The sequence below is a fragment of the Xenopus tropicalis genome, chromosome 6, assembly GCF_000004195.4.
Source record: "Xenopus tropicalis strain Nigerian chromosome 6, UCB_Xtro_10.0, whole genome shotgun sequence".
NCBI lineage: Eukaryota > Metazoa > Chordata > Amphibia > Anura > Pipidae > Xenopus > Xenopus tropicalis.
Window position 1 is genome coordinate 128,609,708 of NC_030682.2, and position 17,200 is coordinate 128,626,907.

General features: G+C 39.1%; 1 protein-coding gene across 2 annotated transcripts in view; it reads right to left on the reverse strand.

Moving 5' to 3' along the window:
- The window catches only part of vps13b (vacuolar protein sorting 13 homolog B), a 508,026-nt gene that overhangs the window by 236,046 nt on the left and 254,780 nt on the right, over positions 1–17,200 (reverse strand). For both annotated transcript variants that reach the window (XM_002934409.5, XM_012965216.3), the window contains exons 24-25: positions 16,934–17,154; positions 4,645–4,848 (exon numbers count right to left, since the gene is read on the reverse strand). In XM_002934409.5, coding sequence (XP_002934455.3) covers positions 4,645–4,848; positions 16,934–17,154 — 425 coding nt within the window. The remainder of the gene's footprint in view (positions 1–4,644; positions 4,849–16,933; positions 17,155–17,200) is intronic.

Below are 17,200 nucleotides of genomic sequence, written 5' to 3' on the forward strand. Positions count from 1 at the left end.
GCTCCTCCAGCACTGGGCAATAGAACATGCTTGTAGTCATTGTGAGCCACAGGTTTCGGGGGGGGGGGGGGGGTTATTCATTAAAACTCATTTGAATGATTTCACCTTAAAAGTGAACCTACTGCCCTCTAGCTGGTTTGAACTACAGCTTCTGCTAGCTGAGGATGATGGGAGTTGCCCTGCATATCAGCTGCATAACCTACTTTAAAAGGAACATACACATGTCTACTTAGCATGTCGGTAGAGAAATGGGCAATAGTAGCTTATATGTACATGACTCCCCCATTATACTGTCCTGTTGCTCTCCATTCTGGGCCACGCAAGGAAAAAGATAACTTGGCATTTGTACATTAATATCCCCATCCTAACGCAATGCAAGTTTCCAGTAGAAATTGCTAATTATTTATGTGGTAACTGCTCCGAATGTTCAGAGAACAGCAAGGCTATGCCGCATTCCGTTCTCCCCTTATTAACACAATATAAGCAATGTCTTGTTGTGGGCATCGCTAGATAGAAATGATCCAAACATTTGACAAGCTCTGGAAGGGCCAGAGAATGATTCCAAACATATGCAGAACAAGCAAGAAACAGAGACTTTGCATTCAAAGGAAATTTTGTGGCCACAATATACAGACCCATAGCTCAGTACAGCGCAGATACAATGCTCTTTCTTGCAGGAAACAGACTCAGGTGGTTCATTCATGGTGGCATAGTAAGGATTCCATGTATTATCGTTATGACTTCAACGTACTAATCTAGGTTTCTCAGGGTTTCTATGTACCGTGGCTTAGAGGGTAGCACTGCTGCTTTGCTGTGCTGTACGCTGAGGATTGATTCCAGACAGGGAACTATCTGCATGGAGTTTGTATTTGTATAGGATAATAATATTATTATTTTTAACTAATGCAAACATGTAAATAGTCTTAGTTTGTAGAGTTACCAATTTACACATAATAAGTGATTAGCTTTCCTTGTTCACCCAGTCTCATTGCTAAATCGCCCACAGGTAAATCCAAGCAGCACTGCAGTAAATGTTACAGGGGAAATACCTACCGCTGTAACAATGCGGTCTTTGGTGCACCTGTGCTATTTACAGTAATCATATTTTGTTTTAGATTTCATAATAATAGAAGCAGGGCCAGGGGCCAGAGAGAATGAAAAAAGCAATATGATAGGTGTGATAGAACGGAGCAGAGAAGCATCCAGAAATGCTTCCTGCATCAGTAAATGTCTGTCCGTCCCTCTCTCAGACAGGAAAGCAGGGGGTGCTCCTGTTAAACAGTCACGATATTTGAAGGGATTTGATATGCAGCAGCACAACCTTACGTGGCACATGTTCCAATATGGCTGCCATTGTGATGGTATCACCCTCATATTAACAATTCTATTGCACATTCATTAAGAAATGCTGGACCAGCCTGCGGACTTTGGAAGGACTTACCAATTGGAAATTCCAATGGGTACATAAATAGTTCTTGCTCGCTTTCAGCGTAATCAAAACAGAAAAAAAAATAAAGAAAATGTTTTTAATCTAGTATGCAACATCAATTTTCCACTGCCTGGGAACAAACATGTGGCTTTCTTATTGACAATCTGGTAGAAATGTGTTCACCTCGCTTACAAAAACGATTGTTTTTACATTTGCTTTCTACTCTCATGGTGTTGGATTAAATTGCACCAGCTCGTTTTTCAATTGCCAAAAGCAATTTCCCCAACACATTGCCCCACCCAAACTGCGCTCCTGCCAGGTTGTTAGAGTGCAGCAGCCAAATAAAGTAGCCTTGGGCAGGGAATGTCTCTTCCATGCTCACTTCTCCGGCAGGCAGCAGAGGGTGGCTAATGAAAGCTAAACATGGCTGTATGGGCCCATGCCGGAAACACGATAGCGCCATACCCGGACTAACACACAGCACCTGACTGGATCTGCTCCACTGGCAAATTAGATTGCTGTATTTCCCAAGCTGCCTAATGCATGGGCCCACTGGGAGGAAGGAATTCAAATAAATGAGACTATTACAGTTAGTTTGGCTTTTCCTTAATGTAACTGCTGAATGGAATCAGTACAAACCATACAAATAAATGCTATGCTTTCAGTTTCATCCTTAGTATGAAATTACACAGACCGAAGTTCAGGTTTATTGAAAACTCTCTAGAATCAAGTAAAGGGCAGGGGTATATAGAGGTTTCACATTACACTACATGAGTCCTTCTACATAAGTTGGTTCATACAGACCTACTTACTAGGGATGCACCAAATCCACTTTTTCAGATTCGCCTTCGTAAAGGATTTGGCCAAATACTGAACTGAATCCGAATTCTAATCTTAATGCTAATTAGGTTTCAGAAGGGTTAAATGTCGTTGTGTGCGCATTTCAACTTCCGTGTTTACATGACAAAAAGTCACATAATTTTTAGGATTCTGATTCGGTTCAGCCAGGAGCATGGATTCGCCAAATTGAAATCCTGCCGAGAAAGGCCGAATGCCTACCCGAAACCTGGATTCGGTGCATCCCTACTACTTACAGAGCTTTCCAATGGGACCACATCGTGCTCTTTTTAATAAAAAAAAAACAACAGGATATTTAGTAACGGAACCCCATTTTGTCCCACCTAACATACAGTATTTCAGGCCCTGAACTGTGTGATTATTGGTACCAACAAGGAGCTGGGCTGAAGATCAGGAACTTTTAACACTCAAAAGTCATACACCTGACACACAATTACACAATTACACAATTACATAAATGTCAAGAAATGCAAAGTTATGTACCCCAGAATGGATAGGTGCCTGAACCACACAGGTCAATTATCAAATCATGTCACTTTCACCTAAGAAATATCTCCAAAATACAATCATTTATCCCCCAAGAAGCTGCCAAAATTCAAATTCACTCTTGCATTATATCACGCCTCGAGTACTGTAACTCTCTATTAATAATATACCATAACGCTGCCAACTGTCTGTGTCAATACCCTTTGCTTTATTGTTACATTTTATGTGCTGCAAGGCGGAGCATTACAATGGAAAGATTTAAGGTAAAACCTTAGAGCACAGATTTTTGGGTGCTACAACATGCTCCTGATGGGTAGAACTTATGTATACTATATAAGGTGCGGCACGTGAGAGGGTCCTTGGTATCCCTTTACCAGTGTGCAATCCTGGAGGTGCAATATAGAGGGATTGCAAAGGCAAGGCAGGTATACCATTACCTTTCTGTGTGAAACTACATTGCAGTTAAGGTGTTTTAGATCTGCATTATCATATACATTGCTTAACAAAAGATAATCATAGTAATTACATTGTTTTTTTTCTGAAATTATTTTTGGCACAAAATCTTTGTTTTTTGTTTGCAAAATGAAACTCAAGGAGAAATTCTAGTGCAGAGTTGTGAATGTTAGTGAAATTTTACAGTGAAATTGTATAAGCGAAAAAGGTCGCTCATGCCTATACATGACATCACTAGTCACTGATTATAAATAATGGCATCACTAAGCAACATTTAAAGGACACATTTTAGAGATTATTTGTGACACATTTATGAGACAATCTGTGCTTTATGATGCCAGTTGTGTTACACGACTAATTAGTATAATACAGAAATTGTCAAATGCAGGTTGGAAAGTTTCTTTATTGCGCTAACCCTAACCTGCCCCTGAACTTGAAGACCTACACCCTGCCTCCTTTGTTGAGGTCAGAGATGACATCAGAAGGGAATGGGCTCCAGAAACACTATGGCGCCTACAATGAGGTCAGCGTTCTGGAGGCCAGCCACAGCGGACAAATAAAAGTTACATGTTCAATGACAACCCATACCTGACCCAATGCGGAAACCCATTTTTTTGGTCCAGACTCAAAGCTTTTAGGCTGTCCTGTACATCACTAATACAAATGTATAAGGCTGGTAGATGTCACCTCAGAGCTTTGGGACTTTGGCTTCATTGTGTTAAATATTCTAATGACAAAACTATTACTGTACTATATTTCAGAGCTAAGGGATACATATATTTTTACCCATATATTTTTAGAATATGGCAACACTAGACTGTTAAGTAACTTGAAACAAAAACAATCTTTAAGTTTATGCTTGCCTTCAGGATATCCATCTCTAGATATCAAAATGCATTAATTCCTCAGTTCCATAAAGATATCCCACCCATACTGTACTGTTATTTAAAAGAAGCATAAAATACAAAGCTACTAATGGGATTCACATGCGGAATCTAAGGACAGAATGTTTTATTAATGAGCTCTTATCACTGAGTGTGGGAGAACATCTGTCTCTGATAGAGATACACAGTGGTTTTGGAATTTAGCCTATCCCATTTCTCCTGGGATACTATACCATCAACCTACCACACTTTCTGTAATGTTCTCCTCCTGTTCTTTCCCGAACCCTCTTACAGCCCTTGAGTCAGATATATCATATAATTTTTTTAACCCATTCTAGACTCGTTATCTATAATATATTGTTTGCCATAATATCTAAGACGACTCTGGTACTTTACATAATGAGGAGTTAATGTACATTTAATATATTTCGGATGGTGGCATGATCTCCTACTGATGGATCATTTACATGTACCGGTGAATTTAATGCTATGTTTTATGTGCTGATAATGCAGTAATTTTTCAGAAACACTTACCTCAGTAGTGGTCCCAACGTCAGCAGATGGGCTACATGTGCTGGTATCTGGAGGGGCTGTACCGACGCTGCTTCTAACAGGGGAACCAGGAGCTGGGCCAGTTGAAGAATCACAGTATATTGAAGACTGATGCAGAATGCCTCTCCTCTGTATTTTCTCCCACACTTTGCTCATGGTGTCAGTTAACTGGTACAATAACTCCACCTGTTAAGAAACAGTATTTAGATTATATATCTATTAAACAAAAGCTATAAATACAATAAACTAGAGTAGGGATTCCCAACCCTTTTTTACTTGTGAGCCACACTCAGATGTAAAAAGTGTTGGTAAACCACACAAGCATAACAAAAGTTCTTTGGGGATGCCAAATAAGGGCTGTGATTGGCTATCTGGTAGCCCCAAGTGGACTGCTACCCTGACAGAGGCTCTCCTTGGAGTAAAACTGTGTCTCTGTGCTTCCAAAACTTGCCTTCAAGCAGAGCACCTACTTTAAGGGCCACTGGGCACTGGTTGGGGATCACTGGTCCAGAGGGTATTATTTAGCTCGTTACCTCTTGGAATAAGCAGCATATCTTACTGGGAATATATAAATAAAAGAAATAAGGGTTTAATATTTCTATACTGGAAAATATTGCTTTAATAAATAAGCCATATACCTAACAAAGGGTGGAGTGAAACAGAATATGTTTTTTCTAGGAGTAAATGGCCTCTTTCAAAATGGAGAAGCAGATCAGGGTGAAAAACACTACGGAGAGCACAGTCAGGCAACATAGGAAGACTATGGCAACACAATGTAAGAATCTGTGTTATAAGACATGCTGAAGTGGATAATATGGGCAGGAAGCAGAGGTTGCCACAGGTAGAAAGGAAAAGTGTAAGAGCCTGAAGGGAAAGGTTCTAATGAGCACATTTCATAAAAGAAAGTAGCAGTGGAGTTTAAATGGGACCAAGTATGAAGGGGTTTTCTACAACTATCCCCTTGGGTGTAAGCCTGGTTTTACAGACGAGAGATCATTGAGTTAACATGCAAAATCCTGCACCTTTGCTTGATAGAATCCACAGGTGCAGGGAGGAAGAAATAAACTGTAGAGCTGAGGGTTGACATCTTGCCCAGCTACACCTACAAAGCACCACTCTATATATATATATATATATATATATATATATATATATATATATATATATATATACTAGAACCTAAGAAGCAAATTTGCTTTTCCATTACAATGGTGGAAAATAAAGCAGTTTTGTATGAAAAAACATATACACTTACAAATAATGTTCCAGGAAAGAAAATTAAGTTGCTGCCATTGGTACAATGGAAAAGCAAACAGAACTGCAGTGTGGTAAGAAGTGATTGATATCCCTGTGACTGTTTAACGCAAGAAAATTGATGGTGCCAAAGAAATGAAATTTTCACTCAAAAGCTCGAGAAAGGGGAGTTACGTAATGGCCTGGGGGTGGAACAAGTTTATTGCTCTACTGGCTTTCAATAATACTTTTACATAATAAATGGAACAGCGAAAGGATTCTTGAAGGCTAATTGAATTTCAAGGACCTGATGACACTGGAAAGTTGTTTAAAGAAATCTGTTAACTAAGTACATTAATTTAAGAACACGGCTAATGATCACTGGTTGCTTCTGAAGATGGGCTGATGGGTCAAAATAAATAGAGCAATTAAATGTGAGCGCCTGAAATCAGGCAGCGCCTTCGGATTAAGTCCAAAGGCATGCACCGCTTGGTTTAGTGGCCCATGGGGAATTGACATTTCAATATTCGCAGAACATAATGTTTAACTTGCACAGTGTTTGACTCATTTCTAAGATATTTACACAAGCTTTCGTAAATAAGCATTAATCACGGAATTTGTGTGACAACATATTGCCATGCACTGTATCCAACATGGCTGGGTACGAAAAATGCAAACACAATCTATAAGCAGAGCACAGCTGGATACCATATTCCGGGGCTTTTACCGATATTTAGAAGAAGTCAGAGCCTGGAGACATATGCAGACTGCAAAGCGGACTTCTTATGTGGGCAGAGAAAAACACTGCGCCCAATCTGCAATTGATGTAAAACAGCACTTGATTTGTGTGTGATGAAAGCTCTGAGCACTCAGTCCTCATTGTGCATCCAGAAAGAATGTCTCACATAGTACAATAAGCCGTATATATATATATATATATATATATATATATATATATGTATAGTCTCTTAGAAAGCACTCACGGAAAAATATAAAAATAAAACAATTTATTAAACCAAAAGGTCTACGCGTTTCGATCCATATAGGATCGTCATCAGATCGTCCTGATGACGATCCTATATGGATCGAAACGCGTAGACCTTTTGGTTTAATAAATTGTTTTATTTTTATATTTTTCCATGAGTGCTTTCTAAGAGACTATTTATGCATTTAAGGTCAGCATCCGGACATTGACTATTAGCTTGGTGAGTGTCGATGTTTGGACTGTATATATATATATATATATATATATATATATATATATATATATATACATATATACACCAAGCCGCATATCCATTAGGAATCTAACAGTATTAAGTAGGTTTCCTCAGAAAAAGCAGCCCAAACAATATTATGTGACTGTATTATGTCTGTATATGAGGCAGAAATGGTCGTGTTGCAGCAAATATCTGTGTTTTTTTAAATAGATTTTAGAACAGACATTTTAAAAAAAAAATCTTCAATAACACAGCCCAGAAGCATAAATTCTGATTAGAACAATTAAATCTCTCAGTACAGGTATGGGATCTTTTATCTGGAAAGCTTTGTTTATGGGAAGGGCATTTCCCATAGACTCCATTATAATCAAATCATTTGAATTTTTAAAAATGATTTCCTTTTTCTCTGTAATAATAAAACAGTACCTTGTAGTTGATCCCAACTAAGATATAATTACCCCTTATTGGGGGCAGAACAGCCCTATTGGGTTTATTTCATGGTCAAACGATTCCCTTTTCTCTGTAATAATAAAACAGTACCTGTACTTGATCCCAACTAAGATATAATTACCCCTTATTGGGGGCAGAACAGCCCTATTGGGTTTATTTCATGGTTAAATGATTCCCTTTTCTCTGTAATAATAAAACAGTACCTGTACTTGATCCCAACTAAGATATAATTAATGCTTATTGGAGTCCAAACAATCCTTTTGGATTTATTTACAATTTAATTTTTTTTTTTAGTAGACAATGTATGGATATCTAAATAATGGAAAGACCCCCTAACCTGTAAAACCCCAGGTAACAAGCATTCTGGATATGTCCCATACGTATATTACCAAATATTTATTTTGTTCTGACCCATTGTTGAATTGTAGGCAAATTATACATAGTCATAAATGCACAAAGCACATCGGGCTTTTTATGGATATTTAATATTCAATAAATGTATAGCTTTTTATTTTAATAAACCGTCATGGTGGAATTTTTTAGGTGCCTGCTCAATTTTTTCTGACACGCATAGGTGAATTTTCAATAAGGCTAGGGGTGGCTAAGCCTCCCAAATCTGCTAGGCACCTAAAAAAAAACCAAAAAAAAAAAAAACACTGCTTTGAAATCTTTAACATCAGGAATCATCTCAAATTTCTTCAATTTCTGGTTTGTTGCAATCAACTGTGCTCCAATTGGCTCTTTTTTCTTGTGGCTTCTCCAATCAGAGCACAGCTCTGATGGACAGACAGTAAAATTGACCAGTCAAGGCACAGATGCAGACAGGGCTGGGGAGATATTACACACTGAAAGCACTGCAGAAATGAAGACTGATAAGAAGGAGCTGCAGGCTGTAACTTTAAAGCTAATTGTGCATTTATATATTTTTTGTTGTTGTTGTTTATTGCACTTACTTTTTTCTTACTTTTGTCATTGTTTTGTCTTTCTAGTCAGTTACAGTGGGGCCCTCATGAGACTGCATAGCTGGGAAACAAAATAATGTTGTGTATCAGTGCCAGTGTTATAGTGCCAGGGCCTGAATATCTGCCCTCAGTACCCACTGCCTCTCACTGCATATACTGTGCTGGTTTTGTAAATACAGACTGAATTTCACTGTATATAATGTGCCTGGGGTGTCAGTATCTACTGCCTTTCTCAATGGATACTGACACCTAACTGATCCCAAACACAAATAGATGGAGAACCCCTCACATAAGTGCATGGATGAATACTTTTACATCCTAAGCATTTTAGGGTAAAAAAAAAAAAAAAATCACCCCCACCTGCACTTTTGCACAGTATCACAACCACAACAGGTAGTTGGGAGGTTCATTGTTTACACCAACAGCAAATCCACTCTCACATTAGCTTTAGGCCAGTCTTTCTATGGCCCATCTTTAGCCTCCCCAAACAAAAAAGTCCCCCTCCGCCTATGCTGACATGGTTTAATCCGCTCCCTCTGGCTGTAGGTTTAGGGCTAGGCACCTAAACCCAATGTTTCTACTGTTAAGTTTATACGTTGTCACATCAATGGGAATACAAAGCATTTAGTATAAATCCCACACAGTGGTTGGTGTCTGTGCCTATTACCATTACTCATGGCTAAGGTGCAGTGAAGCCTCTGAGGTGACGCAATATGTTCCACATTTCTGTAAAAATCCAAGGAGGGTTCATTGATGATCTGAGCATGGAAATAACTGTTGCCAAAGGTGCTGTCTTTTTCACAAATATTTAAAGCATGTTTCAGCGTCTTTGTTTCTCATTCTGTGAAGCAGTTCTTAAGGTGGGCAGCTGAGGCAGCTCCTGTGATGCCACCCCCGACCCTTCTTACCTTTACAGCGACAGAGGGGGTTCAGGGAGGCCACATCGCTAGTGTAGAGAACGCAATTGCCATTTTAAAAATTCGGCTCTTAAAGTTACCAGGAGCAGCTTTTTGCTTCCCCTGATAACAATAGGGGCTCTGCCATCTGAGGCAGTTATCTCAACTTTCTCTGCCTCATGGCAGCAGCGCACCTGGGCAGGACAAACAATTGAATGACAACATTGGGAATAGGACCTGTTGGAGGAAGGACTGCATTAATAAGCCGACGTAGTACCTGATCCGCTGTCTGGGTAGGCCCACTGGGGGTGATACATGGGAATATAAACTGCTGAATTGGTCTAAAGGACCCAAATCTGCAGTTTTAAGAAACAGTAACACCAAAAAATGAAAGTTTTAAAATAATGAAAATATAATTTACTGTTGCTCTGCGCTGGTACAACTGGTGTGTTTGCTTCATAAAGACTACTATAGTTTATATAAATAAGCTGCTGTGTAGCCATGGGGGCAGCCATTCAAGCTGGAAAAAAAAGGAGAAAAGGCACAGGTTACATAGCAGATAATTGATAAAACCCCATAATATTCTACAGAGCTTATCTGTTATCTGCTAAGTAACCTGTACCTTTTCTCCTTTGAATATCTGTCCCTGTCGCTACACAGCAGCTTTGTTTATATAAACTAAAGAAGTCTTTCTAAGGCAAACACACCAGATGTACCAGTGCGGGGCAGCAGTACATTATATGGGAATTGCTTTGAAACACTTTCATAAATTGGTGTTACTGTTGCTTTAAAACTGCTCATGTATGGCCTGTACAACCTTTACTCTTAACTTTTTATTTGTTGAAAGAATCATTCCCCCCAATATATCTGGTACCCTCTGATTTCAGATTGTTTCCCCAAGTTTTAGTTGAGTTTTTGGAAGAAACCTCCACATCGCTAGTACTGCTGATATTCTGCTAGTGAATAAGGCAAGCTATGTGACATGTACATTTCATGTCATTTAACAAACAAACAAACCCTAAAATACACTGTTCTACTTTAAACAATAAATAGAGTAATGATCTTTCTGGATGAAAAAGGGAATATAAATAAGGGAAATGGATGAATTTTATCTTTGGTGAATTCCTTCCAAATAAATATTATGATGTCTATTTATAAAAGAAGATTAACAAATATTCTTCACATAATATTTTTGCAAGCTATGATCACATCAGTCACTAGCATTAGAGCCAATTAGATAAGAAGTGATAACATGTAATAAAAATGATAAAATATTCATTATTAACACAAATTCTGGTTCAGATTATGATAATAAATGCATGCTAATAACTCAGGAATCCAGGAAAATATGAGATATTGTGTTAAGAAAAGCAATTTTAGGCACTGTATTCCCATCCATCCCATTACAGTCCCAGTATTGCTATGCAGTTTGCCTATTACAGGAGAGCCGAGAGGAGACTGTTGGGGAACAAGCACTAGGCTCTTGTTTTCAATGTGCAAAAATAGAAAAACTGATAAAAAAGATAAAAAAGAGATAAAAAAGTTGATTCTTTAAACATAATGCGTCTCCTCTACCACTTTATGTAATTAAATAAAACAGAAGCCAATAACCCAAATTACCTGATTTTTCTTGGCTGTATAAACCAGCTAATACTATACATTCATATAACAATGTTTTACAAACTTTTTATACTTTTGAGGTTATACCTTGTGCGTCATTGCATTAATGAATTAACAGCTAAAAATGACTTCAGAATTCAGGCAATTGTCTCAGTATTTCTTACTGACCATAAAGGGGTAGTTCACCTTTAAATTAACTCTTGATATAGACATTAAAGAGATACTGACACCACAAATTAAACATTTTTTACATTTATACTAGCACTGGCTTTGCATGCTATTTCTAATTTCACCATAAATGTATTTGCCTAATGCTTTTACATTCACTATCTGATCCCCCCATGTTCCTCTATGAGGGGGCTGACATATTTGTGCAGCAGGAGTCCATTAGCATTAGAAGATATAACTGACAGGCTGAGAAGGGACAGTCAGGCAATTAGCAACATGAAGTGAAGTGTAAGCCCTGTAGGCAAGTTTCAATACACTCAAGGCTTTAAAGGCGAAAGAAAGGTAAAAACTAAGTAAGCTTTATCAGAAAGGTCTATGTAAATACAGCCATAAGCACTCACAGAAACGCTGCACTGGCTTATCTGTCAAAAGATTTCTTATGTCTGTAATTCATGTGCCACAGACACGCAGCTCTCTGCTCTCTCCTCTCTCCTGCTCCTCCCTCCCTCAAGAATGCTAAGAACTCACCATCCCCCTTAGGAATGTGGATCTGAGCCAATCAGCAGGAAGCTGACTCATAGTCTTACTAACTGAGCATGTACACCGATCTTGCTCTTGGTGCAGGAGTGAGAACTTTCTTTACACAGCTCAGTGTTTTACGTTCCTGTCTGGCTTCTGATCATCTGAACAGGTGAAATATGGGGAGACTTAAGGGCACTATTGAGACAACTAGGTATGCCTGCAGCTTGAGATTAACTCTTTATTAGCCTTTCCTTCTCCTTTAATACTTATACCAAGAAAACGGCAATCATTTTAAAACTGAAGACAAGTGCAACAAAGAACAATATTGTTATCTGAGACAAACTTCTGCCAGAGAACACAAGGCAACAATCAATTAAACTGCGCCCCAATACAATTCCAACACGAGGGCGAATGGATTAAATTTCAGCCCCGCCAAACAAACCATTTACCAATCAAACCAATACTTTAGCACAAAGAGGAGCTGAGCCATTTCAGTTGTAGGTATTTCTCAGACACATGATGTTATAAGAGCTCTACAGCACACAAAAGGTTTCAATTTATGGCAATTGCCTTGACACAGGCATCTAGAATTGCTAATTACCCTTCTATAAACTGAGCCGTTCACATCTTGAGCTGGAAATAAAGGCCTTGGACCAGCCGTGCCTACTGCTGATGGAGTAGCAGATTTATTTTTCTTTACAGTGACTGCTGTCCATTACCCTGAGAAGTCTTGGAGAATGTTCGATGGTGGGAGTCTGTGGAAATGGATTGTTTGAGTATTGCCATATAAATTCCTAAAAATAGCTGTGCAATTATAGCCTTTCTCAAATCAGTGTGAGGTCCCGCTTGTTCTTTGCTTTGGCAGCGCTTCTGACACTATGAAGTGGCACAGTATTAGCTGCAGGAACGTTCCTAGAAAACCTGATCTTTTTGGTGATGGGCAGAACAGAATGTTAGGTTCAACAAAGCCCTGGCATTGTATTATTACTTGGCCTTGAATTGCAAAAGAACAGGAACATGGAAAAAAAGAGAAATAAATAAAGAATGTTATGCCTTTTTAGGTGGGCAAATAATGTTTTCCAAAATAATTCTAAACAGGCATATTAACAAGAATGGCACTATATTGCCAGGTGTTTAAACCAGGACAGTTATATTAGGCAGGCAATAAATCAATGCCTAGATACAGTCAAATACATACTAGTGTAAAGCAGCAGTATGTGTATGTAAGACTGGGTACCTATGTAGCTGGCCACATTGCACTAATCCATTTAAATCACCCAGAGGCAGACTCACCGAGGTGCATGGGAAACAGAGCTGAAGCCTTCCATTAGCTGTCAGTCAGTGACCTACAAAGTTCCCTGACGATGGACAAATGTCAAGATAATTTTGAAGGGGAGCTTTACCTTCAGGTTAAGTTTTAGTATGTTACAGAATTGCCTATTCTTTTGTTATAGTTTTTGAATTATTTGCCTTTAGATCCTCTGACTCTTTTCAGCTTTCCAATGGGGGTCATTGACCCCAGCAGTAAAAATTAACACTTTTGCTCTGTGAGGCTACAATTGTTAGTTTAACTTTTTATTACTTATGTTTTTATTAAGGTCCTCTCCTATTCATATTCCTGTCTCTCTATTAAGCCACTGCCTGGATGCTAGGTTAAACTGGACCCTAGCAACCACACAAAGTGCCAACTCTCAAAACAGCACTCTCTACATTATACTAGAAGTTAATTAAAAAGCCAACAACCCATTTTAAGATTTTATTGACAAACTTTTGCCCTATCAGATAACAGGTGTTCAGAATGATCAGCTCAGGTATGGAGCAATTACTGGCTAATATGGCTAAAAAGCTCCTGGTATTTTGCTTAATGTACAGCCAGCTTAATTTCATTTGTCCATTGGAGTCTTTTCTTGTGGGTTTTGGGCTTTAAAACAAAAACACAAAACTTCTGTGTTTGTGACGGCAAGTCACGTGATCTTAAGGATTCTGATTTGGTTCAGCAGGGCACATGGATTTGGCCGAATCCTGCTGAAAATGGGCAAATCCCGAACCAAATCCTGGATTCAGTCATTACACAGTGCAATACTAGGTGATTTGCACTTTAACCAGTTACATATTAAGCCAAGGGGGCCACACTGTTGTTTAGGGGACCAAGGCAAATGCCCTCCCTGAATATTATCAGCCCGGACACAATGCTGCCCAAACAGCAGAGGCCAAGGGCAGCCATGTAGATCACACATACTAGAATGTCCTTCGGAATGAGAAAGGGACGTTCATCCTTCAACTGTCGGAGATAAAACAGTCATCTGTTTAAAAGGGTCAAGTTACATCCCTCTGTGAATTTACAACTATCAGATACTGTTTATATAAATGAATTTTCCATATTTAAGACGTAACCATCTGGCTAAAAAAAAAAATCTGATCTCTGCTTTTAAGAAAAAAAACAACCCACTTCATATCTGTGCACATTTTATTTCCCAAAATGTTCGGTTGTTCTATATCCCACCGGGGCTATTTAAGAGCACATCTTTCCTCCAAATGAGATATAAAATAGATTGTACAGAGAGTCACAGGGCCTTTCCAGGTGCAGTGGATTTGAAAGTGGGCCAAATACACATTTGAACCAACCACATATCCATATACACTTACCATTTGAACTCCGGTGTTTACAAATAAGGCTTTAACCCTTTAGCTGCCAGCGCAATGTAGACTTGGGCTATCTACATATGGCTATTAGTGGCTTACATATGTGCATCAGGGCTCATTATTATAGATAATAGTTTCAACTTCCATAGAGAGGTCTTGATGGAAATTCAACTCAAATTTTACCCAAACTCTTTTTACTCCTAAGTAATGTTGGACAACATGATAGTAAACATTACACAATTAACTCAATGCAAGCTTGTTAAACAAATTATACACAAGGGTAATGTTTCTGATGAGCAAACAAACTCTCTGCTTGATGATTTAGAAACTCCATTACCAAGTGCATCATTTGGAATGTTTTCACTAATACATACACTATTGGCTCGCAGACCAGTGAAATGTATTCTGATCTTACTCATATTTCTTCATGCTGATTTCTCTCTGGAATCCTCTTTTCTGTGGCAGGTTCCCAAAAATGATCTGCTTAAGTCAAACAGACAGTTCTGAAGAGTTGCTAATGTGTGACCCTCAAAAAAAGTGTGCATGCACTATGTTTCTACTATTGTTTTTAAAGGACATAACAGAAGGCCCGGCTGCATGGATGAACAAGAGCCCCAAGCATGACGAGGCCTGCTCTGGTTAAAGGAATAGGAACACCAAAAAATTAAAGAGCTTTAAAGTAATGGAAATACAATGTACTGTTGCCCTGCATTGGTAAAAGTTGTGTGTTTGCTACAGAAACCCTACTATAGTTTATATAATAAGCTGCTGTGTAGCCCCGGGGGCAGCCATTCAAGCTTAAAAAAGGAGAAAAGGCTCAGGTTACATTAGCAGATAACCATTATATTCTACAGACCTTATCTGTTATCTGCTATGTGCCTGTGCCTTTTCACCTTTGAATGGCTGCCCCCATGGCTACATAGCAGCTTGTTATGTAAACTACAGTAGTCTTTCTGAGGCAAAACACACAACTTTCGAGGGGCAAAATTCATTACATTATATTGTACACCTTTGTTTTTTGGTATTACTGATCTAGAGCTATCTGCAAGAGTGCTCCTCTCCTGTACTGGGGGCTGGCAAGGAAGGCAAGACCCCTTAACACATCAATAAGAATTTTCCAGAATAATCTTATTTGTGTGATCACATACATACAAAATCAATTATATATATAATACTTTGTCTATAATAACTAGAAATACAACTTAGAAGTTCTGTCACCATTTCTGAAACTGACTTTGCAGATGTTAGTGAATCTGTGCAGAACCAGTTTTTGAGAGCCGGAGCTGCAGCACGCAACCCGGACACACAACCCACATTTTTACTTGCTTTGACCCACTACCCAACAACCTGACTCACAATTGCCTTATCCGCAACCTGATCCGTGACCTGCTGACCACAGTTATGAAGTGGTGAAAGTGCTGGAAGTGCTGTTGTTGCAAACCGGAAATTACATCATCAGCAGTGGGTGGGAGTAGAAAAAACTTTGTTTTGCAGGAATAAAATATAGGTAATATAATATAAGACACATGGATAAGACCCACAACCTGACCTGCAGAGCTGCCTACCCGCATCTATACCCCTATCTGAAGAATCTACCCGCAACCCACAGTGTACCCGACCCGCCGCAGGACTCTACCCTGTGTTGTTCCAAAAGGAGCTGTAGATCATGCCCAGGCAACAATAAAACTGATAAGACAAGGTTTTTACTGGTAGACCGTAAGGCTCCTTGGCCAAGTCATGCCATTATCATGGGTCAGACTCCTTTTTTTGCATGTCACAAAAGGAAAACTTTCATGTTCTCCACATACATTTTATAAAAAAAAAAGCAACATCAACATCTTTGAGGGGTTTGGTAAAAATTGCTGCAACTGGCACTGTCCATCCCATTAATCATGTGTAACTTGTGCATGAATGCTACATGTAATAAAATATAATCTATTCATGGTGCCTTGCTGCTGCACCTATCTGCCTAAAACCAAGAGAAACCAATACAAATAAGGAGACGAAGGCCAGAGTGCCTTTCCTATGTTCATGTACTGATGTACTCCAGACAAACATGATTGCCAGTGTCCTCCAATTAGAACTTCATGTTGCGTGAAAGAACACAAGGGTGAGAACTCGGCTGGAATTTTTATTGTCATATAACGCATGCATCCAGGAGATAGCACAGCCGTGAGTAAGATTCAAGCCGTGCACATCTGCTACTTATTTCACCCCATCAAATAAAAGAAGCACCTTTTGCTGTTACCGAAGGTTTCAGAACCCATTCAAGTTACAAAGCCCAAGGAAAGACATCCAATCTCATCTGACTCAAACACACGGCCCCTTACTCCCGGACTACTTCTGTACTGAGAAAGGGTTAAAGGAACAGGGAAACAAATGCAGATGTATCTACCGCTTAGATTCAATCAAACATAGTTACACATTTAGTTTGAAATACAGAGTTTTTACACATGGGAAACTGTAAAATGTACTGTACTCCATGCCAGGTAGCACATCTGTAAATGAAATAAAAGCCAATTATTTCAGAGCAGTTTGCACAAGTGAATGGACTGACCTGGGGATTTGAGCATTTTATTTCTAATGGTTCCAGGTCGACGTGAAGGCAGACCACAAATGAATGACCTGCATCAGCCCCGGAGCCGGCCAAACTGTGGGACGTGACAGCAAGAGTGGAGGTACAGCCCATGGGCTCCACTAAGTTTAGGATCAGCTGATGTTCAAGGAGGGTATATACACTAAAATTGTGTAGGTTGATGGTCCATGGGAAAGCCACACCTAATTCGGGTAAAAAAAAACAAAACACATAAGAACAATTACATAT